The 20,514-nt window shown below is 36.9% G+C and overlaps 2 protein-coding genes across 2 annotated transcripts in view; both read left to right on the forward strand.

Annotated features, from left to right (window-relative positions):
* Positions 1 to 14,883, forward strand: part of ATR (ATR checkpoint kinase) — a gene marked incomplete at its 5' end in the record, with an annotated part of 41,791 nt that extends 26,908 nt beyond the window's left edge. The window contains 17 exons of the mRNA XM_082487449.1: positions 489 to 580; positions 985 to 1,162; positions 2,336 to 2,512; positions 2,901 to 3,060; positions 3,605 to 3,784; positions 5,103 to 5,245; positions 5,664 to 5,761; positions 6,885 to 7,117; positions 7,885 to 8,019; positions 8,589 to 8,789; positions 9,085 to 9,228; positions 9,961 to 10,111; positions 11,001 to 11,157; positions 11,290 to 11,443; positions 12,361 to 12,512; positions 12,800 to 12,905; positions 14,284 to 14,883. Of these exons, the coding sequence (XP_082343575.1) occupies positions 489 to 580; positions 985 to 1,162; positions 2,336 to 2,512; positions 2,901 to 3,060; positions 3,605 to 3,784; positions 5,103 to 5,245; positions 5,664 to 5,761; positions 6,885 to 7,117; positions 7,885 to 8,019; positions 8,589 to 8,789; positions 9,085 to 9,228; positions 9,961 to 10,111; positions 11,001 to 11,157; positions 11,290 to 11,443; positions 12,361 to 12,512; positions 12,800 to 12,905; positions 14,284 to 14,457 (2,635 nt within the window). The 3' untranslated portion in view covers positions 14,458 to 14,883. The remainder of the gene's footprint in view (positions 1 to 488; positions 581 to 984; positions 1,163 to 2,335; positions 2,513 to 2,900; positions 3,061 to 3,604; positions 3,785 to 5,102; positions 5,246 to 5,663; positions 5,762 to 6,884; positions 7,118 to 7,884; positions 8,020 to 8,588; positions 8,790 to 9,084; positions 9,229 to 9,960; positions 10,112 to 11,000; positions 11,158 to 11,289; positions 11,444 to 12,360; positions 12,513 to 12,799; positions 12,906 to 14,283) is intronic.
* A 1,185-nt stretch (positions 14,884 to 16,068) lies between these two features.
* Positions 16,069 to 20,514, forward strand: part of XRN1 (5'-3' exoribonuclease 1) — a gene marked incomplete at its 5' end in the record, with an annotated part of 33,545 nt that continues 29,099 nt past the window's right edge. Inside the window, 2 exons of the mRNA XM_082487310.1 lie at positions 16,069 to 16,143; positions 18,949 to 19,181. Coding sequence (XP_082343436.1) covers positions 16,069 to 16,143; positions 18,949 to 19,181 — 308 coding nt within the window. The remainder of the gene's footprint in view (positions 16,144 to 18,948; positions 19,182 to 20,514) is intronic.

Genomic DNA, 20,514 nt, shown 5'->3' on the forward strand with positions numbered 1-20,514 from the left:
AGACTAGATATAAGGAAGACATTTTTTACAATGAGGGTAGTGACACACTGTCCCAGGTTGCCCAGAGAGGTGGTAGATGCCCCATCCCTGGAAACATTCAAGGTCAGGTTGAATGGGGCTCTGAGTAACCTGATCTAGTTGAAGATGTCCCTGCTCATTGCAGGGGGCTTAGACTAGATGACCTTTAAAGGTCCCTTCCAACCCAAACTATTCTATGGTAATTTCTAAAATGTGCTGTAGAAGTTAAATACAGTAGTTGGAAATTGAATTTGTGGGATCAAGTTGTACATCTATTATTTGTTATCAATGCATATCCTTTGGTTTTATTGAATTTTATTAGAAGCAGGTTTACCTTGCTTCTTTTCAAGTAAAAGAAGTTTTATATAAAGAATATTTGCTAATATAATATAGAACCTAACATACTGAGGGGGAAAGGAAAGAAATTAATTTCAGCACTGGCTTTTATTGTTGTTGTTTTCTTTTAACAGGTCTGAATGGATTTCTGAATTGAACACTTACAGAGTGGAAGCGGCCTGGAAACTGTCACGATGGGATTTACTGGAAAATTATTTGGCTTCAGGTAAGTTATGATATCAAAATATGAATACTTCCTTGCATTTCTGAACAACTGTATGTTTTAGTCTAATAATTTTGAATCAAGGGGCAGCTATTACAATTTTTTAGTCTTGGGTTTTACTGGGGGGAGGGTTGGTTCTGGCAGTCATCTGGATTTTTTTGCAAATGTATCTGATTGTAAACTGTATAGCCTTTGAGTAGAAATTTCAAGAGAGTGTAAGGCCAAATTTCTTCTGGGTTTGTTTGGGCAGGTGGATTGTGGGATGGAATTATACCATATTTCAAAAATTCAAATAATTAGTTCTGAGAAACTTATTTTTTCAGCAGTATGTTAAGACAAATTAGCATGTTCAGATTAAGCTGCTTAAAGAAACAGAGTGTGAGAGGCTTTTTTTTTCCTCCCCAAAGATGTGAAGTCCACTACTTGGAGTGTGAGACTGGGACATTTATTATTATCAGCCAAGAAGAAAAATGAAGCAGATTTTTATGAAATACTCAAGGTTGTTCGAGCAGAACAGATTGTACCCCTTTCAGCAGCAAGCTTTGAAAGAGGATCCTATCAGCGAGGATATGAACATATTATCAGGTTTCTGACTTTCATGTCACTATTTTCAAATCCAGAAATCACATCACCAAGTATGCAGGAGCAAGAATTTTCCATTTCCATAATAAATGGTACCGATGTGTGTTTTGTCACCTTTTTTTTTTTTTTTTTACTTTTTAATACTCAGCCTTTGATTACTTAGGAACTTATATTTATCCCTCAGGAAAAATATTCATAATAAAACTCCTGGCTATAGTCTTTCAAGCAGGTTTCAACAATTTAATTCCATGCTTAAAGTGGTCCATATAGGTCAGTAACTCTATTAATTTAAGAGCATAGCTTTTAATCTGTATTTTGGCCTAAAAGCACTCCCTTCTTTTATCAACAAAAAGCTGTAAAAGTTGAAACCCCATCCCTTTCAGTAGTTTTACTTTTTTTAATAAACTTTGAAGTTAGCTGTAGTAGACTAACAAGTGAATAGCCTTTTTTAAATGAAAAAGGCTTAATATTTCCTCTGCACTGTAAGTGTGTCCTTATGGCAAGATATTGCATGAAACTATCCAGCTGAAGTATATATTTCTTAATTACTTCTTAGTTCTATTTTGTGTTGGTAATTTTTTCAGTGTTATTTAGGAAACAGTTTGAGTATTGAGAAAGAATCATTTCAAAATAGTTCAATTTAGCCATTGATCTGGGCTACCCAGAAGCCTTCAAACAGTCACTGTTTCCCTGTCAGCTATACCCATTAGACTTAGACTCCGCCAAGAAGAATGGAGGCATTTATAAGCTCTCAGCTTTGCAGCTGTACAGTGGCAGCTAATAATAATGGCATTTTTAAATAAATGGAATAAGTTTGATGTAAATGAGGTGTTTAAGTAACAGATAGTATATTGCCTCTAAAACAGTATTTGTTGAAAATATCAGACTTTTTTTTAAGAATTATTGCTAAAAGTAATGGATAGAAACACTAAGGATTGGCTTCCTCTCCAAGTGATCTTCATTGTCTCTGTGTTCAGCAGCTTAGTAAATGAATAGTAAATAAATAATTTTGTGTGTTTGGGTTTGCTGCGTTTTTGCTTTTAGAAGTCCTACTATTTGAAATTACTTACATGGCCAGCTTTTAGAAAGAAAATAGCAAAAGCTGGGTAAAACTTGCATATGTCTCAAACAGCAACCAATTTTCAACGATTTCTTGCCTTTATTTTGCTGACACAGGTTGCATATGCTGTGTGAGTTGGAACACAGTATTGGACCAATGTTTCAGCAACCAGATGGTGACCACAGTAGAGATTCCCTGAATTGGTGTGCTCGTATTGAAATGACCCAAAACTCTTACCGAGCAAAAGAACCCATTTTAGCTCTGAGAAGGGCTTTGCTTAGTCTCAGTAAAAGGTGAGAACGTGACTATTGCTTGTCTATGTTGTGTTCTCAGTAACATTCTAGTTTTCCATATGCATGTTAGAAGAGAGAAAATAAAACTCTGAAAATTTATATTGTAGACAAAAGTCCTCTCCAATATTACATACTGTCCAAATACAAGAGAAAAGTGATGTCTGTAGGAAAGATAAGGGAGAAACAAGGGGAAAGAGTATTTGTTTCTAGGCCTAAATGGAAAAAAGGTGAAACAGATGTATTACAAATAATTTTAAATGATTGCTATGTAGTATACAGATTATTGAGAAATTTTATTTGTGTTTCAACACATTATGATATTTATTTCAGATTGTAAAGTAGCATTCATGAGTGAAATCTTTCATTTTCTGAAAAAATATCTCTGCAGCCAGGATTACAGTGAACTTGTTGGTCAGTGTTGGCTCCAGAGTGCTCGAGTTGCAAGAAAAGCTGGTCATCACCAGACTGCGTATAATGCTCTCCTGAATGCCGGGGAATCTACACTCTCAGAACTTTATATAGAAAGAGCAAAGTGGCTCTGGTCCAAGGTAAAGAAAATAAAAATGGAACTTCCTTACATGCAAGAAAATAATATTTAGTTTTCATCAAGGAAAAAAAAGGCATACAATCAGTAAACATAAACAAAATATGTCAACTGGGACTATCAACACATCCTGATTGCAGTTGAGCCACAGGAAATTTTTGCCTTCAACTGCTAGTCAGCCCTTTTCTGTATCCATTGACTCTTCTGGCAGCTATGTATAAAATTGGTGGATTACCTGCCTCTATCAGAGCAGCCCAGGCTAATTTAAACTATCTTAATGGTAGACCTTTTCTTAATTTGTATCCTTTTTACTAACAGAGGTAGGCAGCAAACATGGGAGCAGTTATTGTGGTAAACATAAAGGGACAACAGTGCTGAGATAACAAGGGAATATAAGAAGCATTTTAAGTCAGTAATATTGAGTCACTACAGCCAGAATGGTCTAGAACATGCTTAGGGACATAACTTTGCTGTAATAACAACTGTAAGATGGAAGTTTTACATCTCTCTTATTTAAAGTATATGAAATGTTTTCCTGTTTCCCTTAGGGTGAGGCTCATCAAGCACTCATTGTTCTCCAGAAGGGGGTTGAATTATGTTTCCCTGAAAATAAGGCACCATGCAGTACCAAAAATCAGCTCATCCATGGTCGGGCAATGCTTCTAGTGGGCAGATTTATGGAAGAAACTGCTAACTTTGAAAGCAATGCAGTTATGAAAAAGTATAAGGTAATTTCATATAGTAGTGTTAACAAGACAGTAGTTTTGAATAATAATATATTCCTTAAGTAAGCTATCGTTATGCTCCTGGTGATGTCAACCAAGGATAATATCAATGGGATTAAATGGTGTATTGATGTGTAGGAGGGAGGTAGTTCTTGTAATATTTAACTGTCTGAATTAGCTTTAATATAACGTCAGTAGAGAGAAGTCTACAGTTCCCAACAGTCACAGCTAAGAATACCTAATATAACTCTTTAAAAGTAAAAAAAACAAATTACAGGAGCGTGGCTTTTCTTATGTGTGCACAAATTAGAATTCCCTGCTAAAATGTGGGCTACTCTAAATAGAGAGTGAGATAACTTGATGACACGTTACACTACTCTTCAGTGTTACTTCTCTCTTTGGTAGTGACTTAGAACTGTGCTTTAGATATGCTTCCAATCTCTGAAGAACTAGGAAACGAGGCAACTGGTATGTTTTTCTTCAACACAGCACTACACTGCTTCATCTTGTTATGCCAGTGAAATACTAGTTTGGCATTGATTAATATTGCCTACTAAATCTGCAGTAGATGCAGACCTCTATGCTTCCTTAAAAGTGGTATATGTGATATCCAAGTTTTGGCATTTGATACTGTTAATACTTATTGCTGTCTTACTAATTGAAATACTTCTTTAACAGTTATTTAGCAAAAAATCTAACAGATGTATCAAATAATGGAAAGTAATGAAAGTTCGATGGATTATATTAAAATACTAACCCTTAGAATTCTCTACTGTCCAAATATTGGCACTGCAAAGAAGCCAGTGTTATTAGAGAATGGATGTGGCACTTGCTAAGTTTTTTCTTTTCTATTATATGTCACACGTTTTTCTGTTTTTCTTTTGAACATTGTGCTTTTAGAAGGTAAACAGAAATGGGGAAACATCTGGATGTTTCACTTAAAAAAAAAAAAAAAACTAACAGTAAAAACACAGTATTGAGTTTATCAGGATCAGGAACTTGATTATAATATTTATAATAAAACTATAATCTTTCCTAGTTGAGGAATTCTGTATCATCCTGTCTTAAATTATCTTGCTGTCTCCAAATCCAAAAGGTATTTTAAGAACAGACTTCTAGTTTGTACAGGCATTTATCTTGGGGCAAAATTACAAAATTACAATTTTGGAGTTACAATTAATACTTCTTTTGTACATACTTTGCACAAAGATAGTAAGACAAGATTATTGTTTCTTGAAAATCTTTTTTTATTATTGCTTTATTTTTTATTTTGAATTTAGCATCCTCTCAAATTAATTATCTCTTTTTTATTTTGTTGCAGGATGTTACAATTTTCTTGCCGGAATGGGAAGATGGGCATTTTTATCTTGCTAAATATTACGATAAATTAATGCCTATGGTAACAGACAACAAGATGGAAAAACAAGGAGATCTGATTAGATACATTGTTCATCATTTTGGGAGGTTAGACCCTAGGGAAACTTTGCTTAGTTTCTATAGAAGAATGACTATTATACTGAAAAAAACATTTTATAGGAATATATTGTCTTTCAGCAATTTTGACTGACTCAAAATTTTTATGCGGTATTGTAAAACAAAATACTGCATGCTTCCTTTTGTTTTCATACCTAATTAATTTTATTTGTGACTAACCAATTGTTGTCTGTCTTGTGTAAGACAGTTAATTATTTCATCTGCAGTTTTGATTAATAAAAACAAACCTTTGTATATTAGTAAGCTTTCAGTTGTTGCAGATGCATTAAAATGCTGAACATTAAATTTCTAAAGGCTGGAATGGAATGTGAAACAATTAAGGATGTAAAGTTTGTAGTGCTTCTAATATGTATCATTAACATGTTGTAATTTAAATATGTAATCACAGGTCTCTACAGTATGGAAACCAATTCATCTATCAGTCGATGCCAAGAATGCTATCTTTATGGCTGGACTTTGGAGCAAAAGCTTATGAATGTGATAAAGGTAGAACGCTTTTTCCCGGTCCACACGCCCCGTGTCATACTTTTGAATATATGATTGAAAAAGCACTGAAAAATATTTACAGTTCTTTGTTTTGACTTATTGCCTGAGATTATATGGAAACAAGTACTATTCTTTTAAATCACAGGATGTTAATATGCAGGAAAGTATCAGTTATTTTAATTAAATGGCCCAGAACTTTTGTTTAAAATATATAATGAGATAGCATTGTTTCTCAGGTAACTTAAGTCGATACACATATTTAGGGAAAATCCTTGCATGTCACCCGTCACCTTTTCTAAGTTGCCTCATGAGTAATGAGCAGTGGTTTTGTGTGCACTTGCTAGAGTGAAATGTTAGGCTTTGGGGCTCTTTTGCAATTTGTCTTGGTTCTAGCTGTTGAAGGAATTTTACTGCCATTTAAATGGGGGGACAAAAAATCCTGTGGGCAGCACTGAGGCATGTGAAACTACTACCATAGATGTATTTTGGGTGGGAGACTTTTGTACAAATGAAAATTGCAAACATTTCCTGCAGCTCTGGAGTGAAGCAGAGAGTTGTGGATGCTTGATCTTGATGTGGTTGTATACACTTAGGTCAAGTGAATTTGCTGAATTTGGCTGCAAGCACATCAGATACTGCTTTCTCTGTTGTTTATGTGCTACTCATGCTGGGTCTTCAGGTGCAGGGGTGGAGATAGGAGCAGGTATGCTAATTTCATCCCTTGTAAGGACTTTGTCCATTTCTTCTCCACTAAAGAACATTGGAATCCTTTTACCGGGGAAATACATGGAGTGGTTTTGTTTTGTTCTATGCCATTGCATCTCTTCAGAGGAGTAATAGATGTTTTATTTTAAGAGTGTAAGGAGAGCTTTTCCAATATTGTCTGTTCCTGTTGTCTGTGCTTGTTTATTTCCTGTTATTCTGGTTAGTTAAATAGCATATGTATTAAGTCATTGTGTGCTATGTTAAAGCTCCTATTGTAAAGTTTTTTTTTTTACTTTTCCTTGAGGTTTTTTTGGCTTATGAAAATTATCAAAAAATATGTTTCTATAGGCTTGATTTAAATGACTTTATATTTCCGATGGAAATAAGGATCATAATCTTTTTCTCTTGTGTTTTTCAGGTAGTCGTTCAGAACGTGTTCAAATGAAAAATGATTTAGCTAAAATAAACAAGGTGATTACAGAGCACACAAATCACCTGGCACCTTACCAGTTTCTGACAGCTTTTTCTCAGTTAATCTCCCGAATCTGCCATTCTCATGGTGAAGTCTTCGCAGTTCTGATGGTGATTGTTGCTAAAGTGTTTTTAGCCTATCCACAGCAAGCTATGTGGATGATGACTGCTGTGTCCAAGGTACCTTGATGAGTATAGCTACACCTTTATTAAGTTTGTAGAAGTGTTTTCATCAGAGAGAAATGTGAATGTAACCTGTTCTACTTTAAGATTATAAAAGGAATTGAGAGTTTCAGTTGATGTGATACAGTGTTGTGAAACAGGGTATCAATGCTATCACTGCAAAAGATTTTATTCTAGTCTGTAGTTCCAATATTACAGTTTAAATGTCCCAAATCAGAATGTGAACGTCCATCCTGACTTGTATTAGGAAAGAGAAATTTGAGTAACAAATAGCTGATGAATTGGGTAGTTATGGACAACAGATTTTGTGGTTATTAGTAATTGTAATAATACTTCCAGTTTTATAATCAACTCTGTGCCTTGATTAAAATGAGATGGATATACCACTTAGTCCTAATACTTACCTGGTATTAAGGTCATTTCAAAGCAAATTGGAAAGCATAGTGCCTACTATTTCTTTAAGGCTAGTGAAGCAACATTCAGGATACACTGGCATATTCTTGAATATTGGCCTTTATGTTGTGGGACTCCCAAGAAAGGTTTCAGAAAGTATTAAACCACACACGCCCCCACCAGCTGTACCACCTTACTACTTGTTCAGGGACCAAATTTAATTTGGAGAACATCCTTCTCCAGATATTAAATATGACAAGCAATAAGTAGAGAAAAAAATATATTAATTACTGTGGGGTTTTGTTTTTTTTTAGGATTCTTTAACTGATTTGACTGTTGTTTAATAAATTTTAACTTTCCTCTTTTTTCAGTCCTCTTACCCTACGCGTGTCAACAGATGTAAGGAAATTCTAAACAAAGCTATTCATATGAAGGAATCTTTAGGAAAATTTATTGGAGATGCAACACGCCTTACAGATAAGCTATTAGAACTCTGCAACAAACCGGTACTTACAAAAGTAAACAAATTAATACATGTAATAAGGTTATTAAAAAATGTTATACAAAAGCTTCTTCTGATAGCTTTCATTAGCCAATTCGTTACATTACTGCAATTTAACAGAAACTACACTAATTATTTTTTTAACTTTTTGGCAATAAAAATATTAAAAAAAAAAAGTACATAATAGCTCTAAATAAAGCATATTACAAAATATTTCGGTACATAATGGTGCATTGGTTTGTGCTTTCATGTATGATTCTTACCCAGTAACTTTTACAGAGTTTTACTATGAAAATAGGCTGGTCGTATTTTCATGAACACATGAACTTGATAAAACTTAGGTAAAACTAAATAAATTCTTTCATTATTCTGTATTTATGTTCTGAGTGAAAAATACATGTGCCATACAGGCCCGATATATTTACTTTTGAACACTCCCATTTAATTTGAAATGTAGTTTGCCATTTTTCTTATGATAATAAGCATTTATTATTCTATTTGATTCATTAGTTAATGTGAAAAAGCACTAATATTTTAAGTGTTAACTTTTGAATAACTTTTTTGGTTTTCAAGGTTGATGGAAACAGCTCAACATTAAGCATGAATATTCATTTCAAAACACTTAAGAGATTAGTAGAAGAGCACACATTTAGTGAAATTCTCATTCCCTTACAATCTGTGATGATACCAACTCTTCCTTCAATTCCTGGTACACATGCTAACCATGACCCTTTTCCTGGACGCTGGGCCTACATTGCAGGCTTTGATGATACGGTAAGCCTCTAGTTGGCCCCTCATTTTAAGCTCATGTTAAACAAATGTAGCTACAAATATATCTTCGTTCCGTAGAAATGGAGGAATGAGTATGAAACTTCATAATTCCTTTTGTGGAAACTGAGTGGCTTCTGTCATAACAACCTGAGACAGATACCGCCTCTTGGTATTTAGATAAAGGTTAATATGCTGTAGCATTATGGAAGTGCTAATGTGATTGGTTGCAGTGGTTTATTACAGTTAGACACTTTATATGATCTGATACAGGTGTTAATAAATTTAATGTTTTCCTTAGGTGGAAATTCTTGCCTCGCTTCAAAAGCCAAAAAAGATCACCTTAAAAGGTTCAGATGGGAAATTTTACATTATGATGTGTAAGCCAAAAGATGATCTAAGAAAAGACTGTCGGCTCATGGAATTCAACTCCCTTATTAACAAGGTTTGAGTTAGACAATCAGATGCATTATATTCACCAGAATAAAATGCTGAACTGTCGAACAAAAAGAACCCACTTACCTTGAGATAAAACTTACTGGAAGAAAAGTAGTGTTGCAAAATATCTTATTTCAGCTGAAATCTATAGCAATTGGTAATTTATAACTCCTTATGGACTTGTGAAAACAATAATGAAATACAACATTTTGCCAAAACAATTCCAGCAAAAATATACGGGAAAGGTTATTTACAGTAAACAAATAACTGCAAACTTTCTGCTGTCATGCTTCATATTTCTTATTTGGGACTTTCTAATATTTTTAATGGGAAATAGGTAAATTAATCCTTTCATACTAAAAGTGTTATCATACTTCTTATTTTAGTTATACTTTGCTTCTCAGCAATATGCGTAAGGTTAAGGTACCATGTTTTCCATGAGGTTAAAGCAAATGATAGCATCTCTGAAACACTAAAAAAATTACTTCTAATACTGCTCTTAAGGGATTTAAGCCACGTACAAGTTATGCAACATACTATTTTATTGCAAAATTCTCTTCACTTTGGAGAATAGATGAGCATTTTGCTTGCATTTGACCTACTGCAGACAGTAAAGCTTAGAAATTTCATTTCTAGATTGTGTGTTTGGTAAACAGGTATAGATAGAATGGTTAATGTTATTGATACATTTTGATCCTATCCGTGTTATCTATTAATCTCAATTTTCTGTTGTGAATAGTGCTTAAGAAAAGATGCGGAGTCACGTCGGAGAGAACTCCATATTCGAACCTACGCGGTTATTCCCTTAAATGATGAATGTGGCATAATTGAGTGGGTTAACAATACTGCTGGTTTAAGAAATATCCTGATAAAACTTTATAAGGAGAAAGGTAAAGAAATACATTAAACTACAGTGATATTTTATTTTTTAAAGGGCCCGTATCTTTATTAGTAAATGAGACAAACAGCAAGGATCAGACTGAATTCTAGGAAGATGCAGTCACGTGTATTTTTAACTATCAGTAATATATTATTATTATTTACATGTATGGTAGAGTTTTATTTTTAAATGGAAGAGAGTTGGTGCTTGCAATAAACAAGTTCTTTATGAGAACTGATAACACGATCATCTTAATACATTCTTTTATAGAATTATCCAAATCATTTCAGCAGCAATGTCAGCAGCATGGGAATGCATGTGCAGCACTGAATAATAGAAAAGACTGTGGACTTTTTCTTTAGATTTGGTCTGTTGTTTTTCATTTCTGTTACATTTGTGTGAGATAATTAAGATCATTTATAATTGAATCAGGGTTGAGGGTACAGCATCTTCCCGGGGAAAAGATCAGATTTCTTTTGAATTTCTTGTTAACAAAGCAACTTTTTGGTCAGTGCAATAAAATTGTGGGGGGAAATCTCACACATTATCTGGATGTATGCAGACATCTGGAAGTCAGGAACTCCAAACATCTCAGCTGAATATAATGAATGGCTTTGTGTGGGTCTGTGTTTTGCGTATGTGTATTCTCCCCACTACACCCCGTGGTGACTGGTAATACTGGTGGCTTGTTTGTCAGGTCTTCTGTTTCACCTAACGTTATGATTTTTTATTTACTTTCCAGTACCCCACCACCCACATTTCTATGGGTTATTTTCCATTTGTTTATTTATTTCACCTTTATGAAGATGTTTATCTTCTCTAAAATACCATATAGTAGTAGTTGGTATAGGGCTTTATATTTGGAGATTTCTTCTTTTAATTGAGGAGGTCTATTACAGGTATCTATATGACCGGAAAAGAATTGCGTCAGCATATGCTTCCAAAGTCAGCACCTTTGTCTGACAAGCTGAAAATGTTCAAAGAAGTCCTTCTGCCTCGTCATCCTCCTCTCTTTCATGAATGGTTTCTTAGAACGTTTCCTGATCCTACTTCATGGTGAGTGCCTGGGATTGGGCTAGCTCAAGAATATCTACTTTTTTTTATTTCACTGAACATTAATGATACTTCTGAATAAAGACAGATAACCCGAGGAAGTGACTTAGGCATTCTGATTCTTTTTTTCTGCAGGTACAATAGTAGGTCAGCCTATTGTCGTTCTGTTGCAGTTATGTCAATGGTAGGTTACATACTTGGTCTGGGAGACCGTCATGGTGAAAACATCCTGTTTGATTCTTTGACTGGTGAATGTGTGCATGTGGATTTCAACTGCCTTTTCAATAAGGTGAGAAATGCCACTTGCTGAACTTGCTCTTTATTTTACACGCGTGTAAGTTATAGATTTCTACTGTCTTGAGTGTTTTCCACTTTTTTCGCTTTAATAGATCTGTTGTGTTACCTGTCTCGCTTTGTTTCTTATTTATACCCAACAAACAGTCTGGGATATACAAAGAGTATGTGATTGTTCTGTATTCTGTGTTAATGAAAGCCAGCTTTTTGATTTAGCCAATGTCAGATCAGCTGATGTAGATACACTGAAATAGCCCAAATTTTAGAGTGTTTATATTTTGTGATTCTCCACTCTCCAAACAAAGCTGTAATTACTATGTTCAGAATTCGGCTGCTGCTGTGAAGAGTTTCTTTGCTTTTCTCACACAAAATCAGCATAAAAATTACAATGGTTATATTTAAAAGAAACAGCAGAAATTGTGGCTGGATTTGGAGTTTTGGAGTTTCTATTGAAAGATACTTTTGGTGTGGGACACGTGCCCCTATTAATTCAGATAAATGAGGCAGAGACATTGTTAGTTTATTTCTCCTGCTTTCTTTTTAGTAAGCCTAAATGGTCCTACATAACCCTTAATTAAAAAAAAAAATTTTTTTAAGCTAACTTGCATATTATAAAAGTTAGCACTTTGCATGAGACTATAGAGCAGCAATATGTATTTAGAACAAAATTGTATACTCTGTATTAGTGTATTAAAACATGGAAAAAAGAGGTTATTTGGGCATTGGTATTCTTTATTCACTACAGTTTCCCTTTAACAGCTGAGAAGGACCGTGATCTGAGCAAACATCTCTTGTCAGCTAGGAAACTGCTACTGATGATGGGGGGAAAAAAACTAAAAACAATGCAAATGTTACCCTTTATTTTAATAATGCTTAAAATGCTTAGGGCATACTCTTTTTATCAATGTAAAGGGAGAAACTTTTGAAGTTCCGGAAATCGTTCCTTTTCGTCTCACTCACAACATGGTTAATGGAATGGGTCCAATGGGAACAGAAGGTCTCTTCCGAAGAGCTTGTGAAGTCACAATGAGGCTTATGCGTGATCAAAGGGAGCCTCTGATGAGGTACAGCAACTAGTTTTGCTACAAACTCTGAAAAAGCTGTCTGTAGTCTAAAAATGCGAAACAGTAACTGCTGGTGAATATGCCAGTTCCAGCATATGCCTATCATGCAGCTCAGTCCTACTATGACATGTAGTTAAATATAAAACAATATAAATATTCAACGCTAACTTTAGACTCCTGTCAATGTTCTTGTTTTGGAAATTAAATGTATCTTATATGATGTCTTACATGGATCTTAAATGGATCTTATACATATCGTATGCTTTCCTAATTTTTAATTTCTTCAGTGTCTTAAAGACTTTTCTCCATGATCCTCTTGTGGAATGGAGTAAACCTGTTAAAGGGAATACAAAAGCACAGGTGAACGAAACTGGAGAAGTTGTCAATGAAAAGGTTAGTTGAAAACAAGCATAGCATAAGGTATTCAAATGTCCATTATGGCTGCAAGTTATATTTTCTAATTGAAAGCTTAACTTTCTTGGGTTTGTGTTCATTTAAAACTGTGTTTCTTCTTGATTATCTCTGTGTTCATAGTTTTTATCCATAGAGACTATTTTTATTTATAGAAAATGTAATTTATCTAATAAAGAAGCAAACAAAATAGAGCCTATAATTCTCTTATTGGCATTACTAAATCAAGGACAACATCAACCAAAGCAATAGGACAAGTGAGGCTCCTGCTTCCCCTCACTCTGACTGTTGCACAGTCCTCCACATTTAGTGGTGGTAACATCTGGAGTCCTTTTCATGCATAATTTTGTGGGTTTTGTGAGTGGATGGTTTTTATTAAATACATGCCTTGTTACATGTCAAGGAATACTTTGTTAAAATTAGGATTTCGTATGTACTGTTTCTTTTGTAGCTGCTGATAAATACTCTATTGCTTATCTAAAATACAGCTTGCACAAGCTGCAATATTTATTCTCTTTTGCCCTTGCAAAAATTCTGATTTATCTCTTTTTGCTTTAAAATGAATATTTAGTGAAAATAATTATGTTTAATAGCAGATAATACTTAGGGAGCACTGATAAACACCGGAATTAAGACAAGGACAAACTACAGTACTGAAGCTGTATTACAACAAAGAACTTACCTGAGCTATCTGAGCACAAAATCTCCTGGTCTTCAAACAATTGCTAACCAGGCTGTGTCTACATAACCTTTCTTTTGGTTTCAGGACCACTCCTATAGCTGTGTAGGTTAACTGTTTTTTCTGGATAGGTGCCAATGTTATGCTTGAGCTTTAAAAAAAAAAGGAGTGAGTATAATTGGTATGAACTAGCTACTCGAGTGGGCCTCAGAACAGCTCCTTTTGAGTTCCTCAGCACAACCTGTTGTTAGACTTCTTCATTTTCAGTTGCTCATAATTTTGGCTTCAGTTTCTCAGACTAGGTATTTTTAATTTTATCCACAATTCCAACAAAAAGGCTGCAGAAATTGTGCATTTATTTGAAAGTAATTGTATGAAATTAAACTTTCTAACATTTTTAAATACATTTGCATAGCTTCTTCAGACTTCTCTGGTAAATTTGATCTGTAAAAATGTAAGGCAAAAGTTATAACTTGTCCAATAATCTACCCATTTTAAAGAATAATGTTAAGAACTGTGTATCCTTTATTTTCAAAGTAACTGGTGTAGACATCTGGTTTTGTATTAAATTAGAATATGGATTTCAAACCCATCCTAATAAATACTTTTTTTATTTTAAGAAGTGGAAGTTGATGGACAGTAGCAATATTCATTTTTTTTCCCCTTTTTCTTTGTTTCCAGGCCAAAACGCATGTCCTTGATATAGAACAACGGCTGCAAGGTGTCATTAAGACTAGAAACAGAATTAAAGGATTACCCTTATCTATTGAAGGGCACGTTCATTACCTTATTCAAGAAGCAAGCGATGACAACCTGCTCTGCCAGATGTATATGGGCTGGGCTCCATATATGTGAAATGTGTTCACTTTGGAACAATACGGTTCACAAGTGATATAGCTTCAATATTCTTGAGAAGGTATTAATCAGTGATAACTGGTTACTTCTGTTGATTGCTGATTGTAAGCAGAACAGTCTTAGGATCACTCTGAAATCTATGTAATATGTACAATACACTTGCAAGTATGTTATGAGTATACCTGCAGATGTGTAAGATGTTAAAACTTGTTTTGCATACACATAGAGGGCAGTACATAGGAACTGCTTAAAAATTAGACTGTGCAAGTTCCTTACCTACATACCTACTCTGACTATATGAAAAATTTTCACAATGTTGAAAGAATGCACTCTAACTTTATAAGTACTTATATATTTTTGTAAAGATTTTTCTCATTCAGCTGGCTTGCAGATTAGGAAATCTAACATTAAAGATTTATACTGATACGATGTAAAGTGGTTCTTTCAACTTTTCCTACTCTTAGTTCACAATGGCTTTCGAAAAATAATTAGTATTTCTTTTCAGCAGTAGATCTTGCATTTTGGTTTCCTTTTGACTTTCTTCCACATAGCCTGGCTACGTCTAGAAAAGCATTTGGGATCTTTAATCTTACCATGAAGAAACTAGTAAAGTGTTACAATGTTTTAACGTTTTCCTTAGCCCTTGCCTGCTGTGCCAACAAACCCTGGTGAAGGAAGCAACAAAGCTGTCTGTGTGCGGGTTCTGGGCAGACCCTCTCTTCCCTCCCTGGTAAAAAGTGTGGCTGTAAGTGAGTGTTTTTCAGACTCCATTTCAGAAAAAGTATTTTGACACGGACAAGAGCAGACTAACTAAATATGTTCAGAAGGTGTATACTAATTTACAGTGATGTTTGCTTCTCTAGGCATTCAAACTGTAGGGAAATGAGGGTGCAGATAGGGAAAAATTATACTCTGTTACCCTGCAATAGGATATAATTGGAATTTTTGTACAGTATTTTTTTGTGTCTACTGTTGAGAGACAAACAATGCCATTAGCTTTTGATCAGTGATGCTGTGCCACGAGGCTCAAGTTCTAGTCCTGCTGAAATCCAGACACTTGTAAATAATTTAAATAATGAGTTTACAACTGGTTATAGTGGTTTTGTTTTTCTGGGGAACTACCGGCTAATGCTCTAAAAGTGCTGTCACTGTCTCATAAAGCTGAAGTTTTTTCCAAGTGAGATCTCAGGAACCGACTGTGATGGTTTCTGCGAGCGCGCTGGGGTTACGTTACCGTTCACGGGCTTTATAGTTCCACCGCAGGCAGCCGAGGCCCGCACGGAGAGCTGCTGTGCACCGGGCACCGCCGAGGCAGTTACCGGTTCCCCCCTGCTCAGCTCCGCTGCCCGCGGCAGGCCGGGCCCGAGGGACTGCGGGGGCTGCCCGGGGCGGGGTTGCTCGGCCCCGTCCCGCCCCGAGGGAGCCAGGCCCCGCCCCGCCCCGCGCCGCCGCTCTGTCAGCCGCTCTCGATGGTCGGCGCGGGGCGCTCTGCGCGGCGCTCTATGACGCGGGCGGCCCGGCTGTCAGGACGGCGCGCCGGAAGGAAGGCGGAGCGCGGCCCGGTGTTGTTTGGGTCCGGCGGAGCTGTGAGGGCGGCGAGGACCGGTGGCCATGGGGGTCCCCAAGTTCTACCGGTGGATCTCGGAGCGGTACCCCTGCCTCAGCCAGGTGCTGAAGGAGCATCAGGTGAGCGGAGCGCCGCTGCCTCCCGAGGGCCCTTCCGCTGGGGGAAAGGGGGGGCTGTCCTGACCGGCCCCTCGGCGGGGCGAGGGAGCGGGCCTGCGGGGCTGAGCCGGAGCCGAGGCCGGCTCGCCGAGAGACGGGTCGGCGCAGGGGGAGCGGGCGGTTGCGCCTACGGCCGCGCTTCGGCGAGACCCGCAGCTCGTGGGGTGGCGGCCGTCGCTGAGGAGCGGGCGAGTCTTTCGGAGCCCCCCTGAAAGCCTGAACATCGCCCCCAGGTCGCCGTTAGCGTACGGCAGTGCCGGAGGTCAGCGGCGTAGGTATTTGCGCGCCTCCTTACGCGCAGTTACTGTTTTCGGAAGCAGCCGCGGCCGCGCCGACACCGCGCTGTTCCCCGAGGAGGTGCGCGGTCCGCGGCGTTTCCGTCCGGCGCCCCACGGCCGGGCTCTCCTTTCCCCGGCACCGCCTGCCGGGAGCAGGCGGTCGGAGTTTCCTCGTTACCGGGCTCAGAAAGAGTTACTGCTGCTGACGACGAATGGCACAGTAATGACGAGGGACAGGTTTTACAGCTCTGCTGCGGCTCCTTGTTGTGTGCGTCGGACAGTTTGTATTAGTAGCAAAAACGAGAAGTAAGTTAAAGACTGAAAACGAAAGCTGCAAATAATGCTTTTAATAGGCAAAAAAAAAGTCTTGTTTTCAGAGAAATCATGTTTAGTATCTGTTAGACATGAGCTCTTAACTTTTCGTTATCTTTTTCAACTGGTGTTATGGATGTGCTTTTATAGTCTGAATAAGGATGTTCTGAGATGAGTTGGGTGATCAAAGGTATGTTTGAGCATTAATACGTTTTTCCTAAACAGATAGCATTTTAAAAGATTAAATAGCGGTTGCGTTAGCGTATCTAAAGTGCTCTGCTGAAGTGATTCCATACCTGGATGTTTGACCCTTCCTTCTAGTTTCAGAGCAGCTTTCAAAGCCTAGGTCTTTGCTTATTATTTGTTGGATTTCACTACAGTGTCTTATATTGTCAGTGTAGCAATGCGGTAGCAGTGTATGCTGGCTTTTCAGCTGTTTTGTTAAATGCCTGGGCTGTTCAATGAAGTTGGTGGCAGCTGAAGTTCTAGAAGCTGAAGAACTGTGAACTGTGGCAGCTGAGGGAGTCAGCATGTATCTGCTCTAACCAGGGGGCAGTACCCAGCGATGCTTTCTGAAAGATGCTCTTGTCACTTGCTAGTTAGTCTTTCTGAAGACTAGATGATGTTGTTAGCTGTCTAGATTAGCATGTAGCTGATGTTGTTAGATGTCTGGATTGTTATCTGTGATATTGAGCTTCAACAGTAGCAAATATCCCCATTCTTTTCTCTGCCAGACCACTTGAACATATAGACTGACACATAGTATCATCTAGATTAGAAATTTTTTTTTGCCATTGCAGAAAAAAATACCCAGAATAAAAGGTAATTCTTACATAAAACACATCATTATATTAAAATCATATTATAGCCATGCTTCTCAAAAGGTCGTTTTCCATATATATGTTGCTTCTATATAAAAGCTTTAGTTTTCATCTCTTTAGAATGCCGCCTGTGCAATGCCCTGCTCTCCTCTTATCTGAAAGTGGTGCCTGTGTGGATTATGTGATGTTTGAGCCCGTTGAGAGCAGTTTGGTTACTGAATTTAAATGTACTGAAGATCATTATGTGTAAGAGAAGACTAAGTATTGCAGGTGACTGGAGATCCTTCCTGGTCCTGCTGCTTGTTTCTTCACTTTGTCATTCCTCTTTTTGAAACAGAGTTATGTTTCTCTTGCATTTGGATGATAAGTACAAGTCCAACGACATGCCTTTTAAAATAATGTAAAGGTATGTTAGCAGCAATACTACAGAAAATCACAAAAAGTTAGCAGTGCCTTTTTCCAGTTGTAGCGATGAGAGCATTTTTATGAACAGTCATATCAGTGAATTATATTTTTTTTTTTTTTTTTCGCAAATTGCTCTTGTGTGTGTTTGGTGGGTTTTGGCAACAAAAAGGGAGATAACAGCCCGTTTGCTTCATATGTTTAATAGTATTTGTGCTCTATGTGTTGCTTGTGTACCTTCAGGGTAGGGTTTTTTCCTTTAAAAGCAAGTTGGACTGCTACAGATAAGGCTGTTAGAAGAAAAGAGAACTAGACAGAAAAATACATTTGGAAAGTATGGGAAAGAAATTGATGTTATCAATGATAACTCTACTGCTTTTGGCGGTAATTGCCACTCTACGCTCGCAGATGGCTCTTAGCATAGCTAAAGAGGCAGCATGCAGTGGTTGTGGTAGGAGCTGGTTAATAGGGGGAGAGCGCTACAGCTTCTTAAGCTGGCTTTGCTTTTGAAATACAGTTGGAAACTGCATACTCAGTTTTGTAGTTTTTATTGTTAATAGTGCAGCTATGTAAGATTGAGTCAGTGAAATGTGTGGGGTTATTAAAAAAAATCTCGTTCTGAAAAGAGTGATTTTTATTTGCTTTTCCCTCATACAATGTAGAAGATTGGCTGAGCACAGGGGACAGAAGTCCTGAAGTACCAGAAACAATCAGCATAGGATAGGAATCTGTTCAGCTGACTTTCTTGACTGGGAAACCCATAATAACAGATAGCAGGTGCAGACAAACCTGTAACCAGTCAAGATATTCTTAGCCCATTGCCGTGTGGTAGATTCCAGGGAGTTCTTCCCACCTCAGCTCGTTTATGGAGTTCGTTACTCTCAGCCACGCCTTGGGCAGTGATTGTATTGTTTCAGCTGTCACCAAATGGGTACTAACTGTGGCTTTTGTAGATTCCAGAATTTGACAACTTATACCTGGACATGAATGGCATTATACATCAGTGTTCACATCCAAATGATGACGATGTTCACTTCAGAATCTCAGAAGATAAGATTTTTGCTGATATTTTTCACTATTTGGAAGTACTATTTCGGATTATTAAACCAAGGAAAGTTTTCTTCATGGCAGTTGATGGAGTAGCTCCAAGAGCAAAAATGAATCAGCAGCGTGGGAGACGTTTTAGGTGAGATTACTTGTTCTTGCTCTGTCTTTAGGATAGTAAATACTTAAAAAAAACATGTACTTTAAATGTATGCCATGAAAAGTAAAATATACTTTGACAGTAGCTTTAATTTTTAGTTAAATGAGGATAACCACCTATAAAATGTTAATACATAAAATCAGGGTTCCAAAAAGGAATGTTTGCTTGTTATTTAAATTTTTCTCTGTGTATGTGGGACTTGGGGGTGTGGGGAGCTTTTTTCCTATGAAATTTTCTGTGAAATAAATGTGCAGTGGAGCTCTTGTAGAAGTCTCTAATGGCTTCATAACCTGTGAGAGTCTCTGGTGTTTGTGAACAGTAATTCTAGATACAACTTTTTAGTAACTATAATGAAATGTTCTTTGACAGTCATAGAAGAAATTAAGTTTCTAATGAAGCTCTGGTTTCCTGTTGATACCAGTTAGCAAGCTAGCTCAAATACAGAGCTGCAAGTAGACTTCACAGTGTTAAGAATTATATTAATGTTTTGGGAGATGTGGAAGCTTTTTTGAGGACTGCTGTAAGGAAAGAAAGTTAGTGGTCAGACAGTACAGGGACAGTGAGTGTAATGCAACAGAAACAAACTGGGACAAAGGGACAAGAGAAAATATTCTTAAGCTACTTTTTTTTTGAGGTTTTGGTTTTTGGTTGTTGGTGTTTGTTTTGTTTTTTTTTTTTAAGGAAAAAAGGAGGTTGAGAGGAAGAAGAGATTAAGAGAGAGTTCTAAATAGAAAATTGGAGGGGAATTAAGAGAAGGACAAAAACCTAAGATATTGGTGGCTTTTCTTTTTTCTGATTCAAAAGTGTTTATGAAATCCTTGGCTAAGAAAGGCTAGAATGATGTTTGTTTTTCTCCATTACTAGTGATGATAAATTGTTAGTTCACCTCACCTACCCCCATGGTGTTCCAAATGTGCTGCTGTGTTTAACTATATTATCATTATTGTTCTGGGATGGCATTTTCAGATGTTTAGATCTTAAGTATTCCTACTGTTACAACATTATTTTGCTTTCATTGTGATCAGCCATTATTGAATTATCATCTTAGTAATGTAACTATTAACTGTATCTGAGTAATAACAAATTGTCATCATTGCTAAGGGGAAAAAAGGTATTTCTAAGCCTTCCAGTTGTATCGGAATCAAGTTCAAACTCTACTCAGCAGTTAAATTGCTCTCCCTGCCCCCCCCCCTTTTTTTTTTTTAAAACACTCTTTAAAAAGTCAGCTGTCTGTATTTTGTCAGTAAAGCTATACATAGGATATTAGCATTTAAATAAGATGATTCTTTCTCTACTCCCTCTCTCTTTCTCTACT

This window comes from Vanellus vanellus (assembly GCF_965231255.1).
Source record: "Vanellus vanellus genome assembly, chromosome: 8".
Lineage (NCBI taxonomy): Eukaryota > Metazoa > Chordata > Aves > Charadriiformes > Charadriidae > Vanellus > Vanellus vanellus.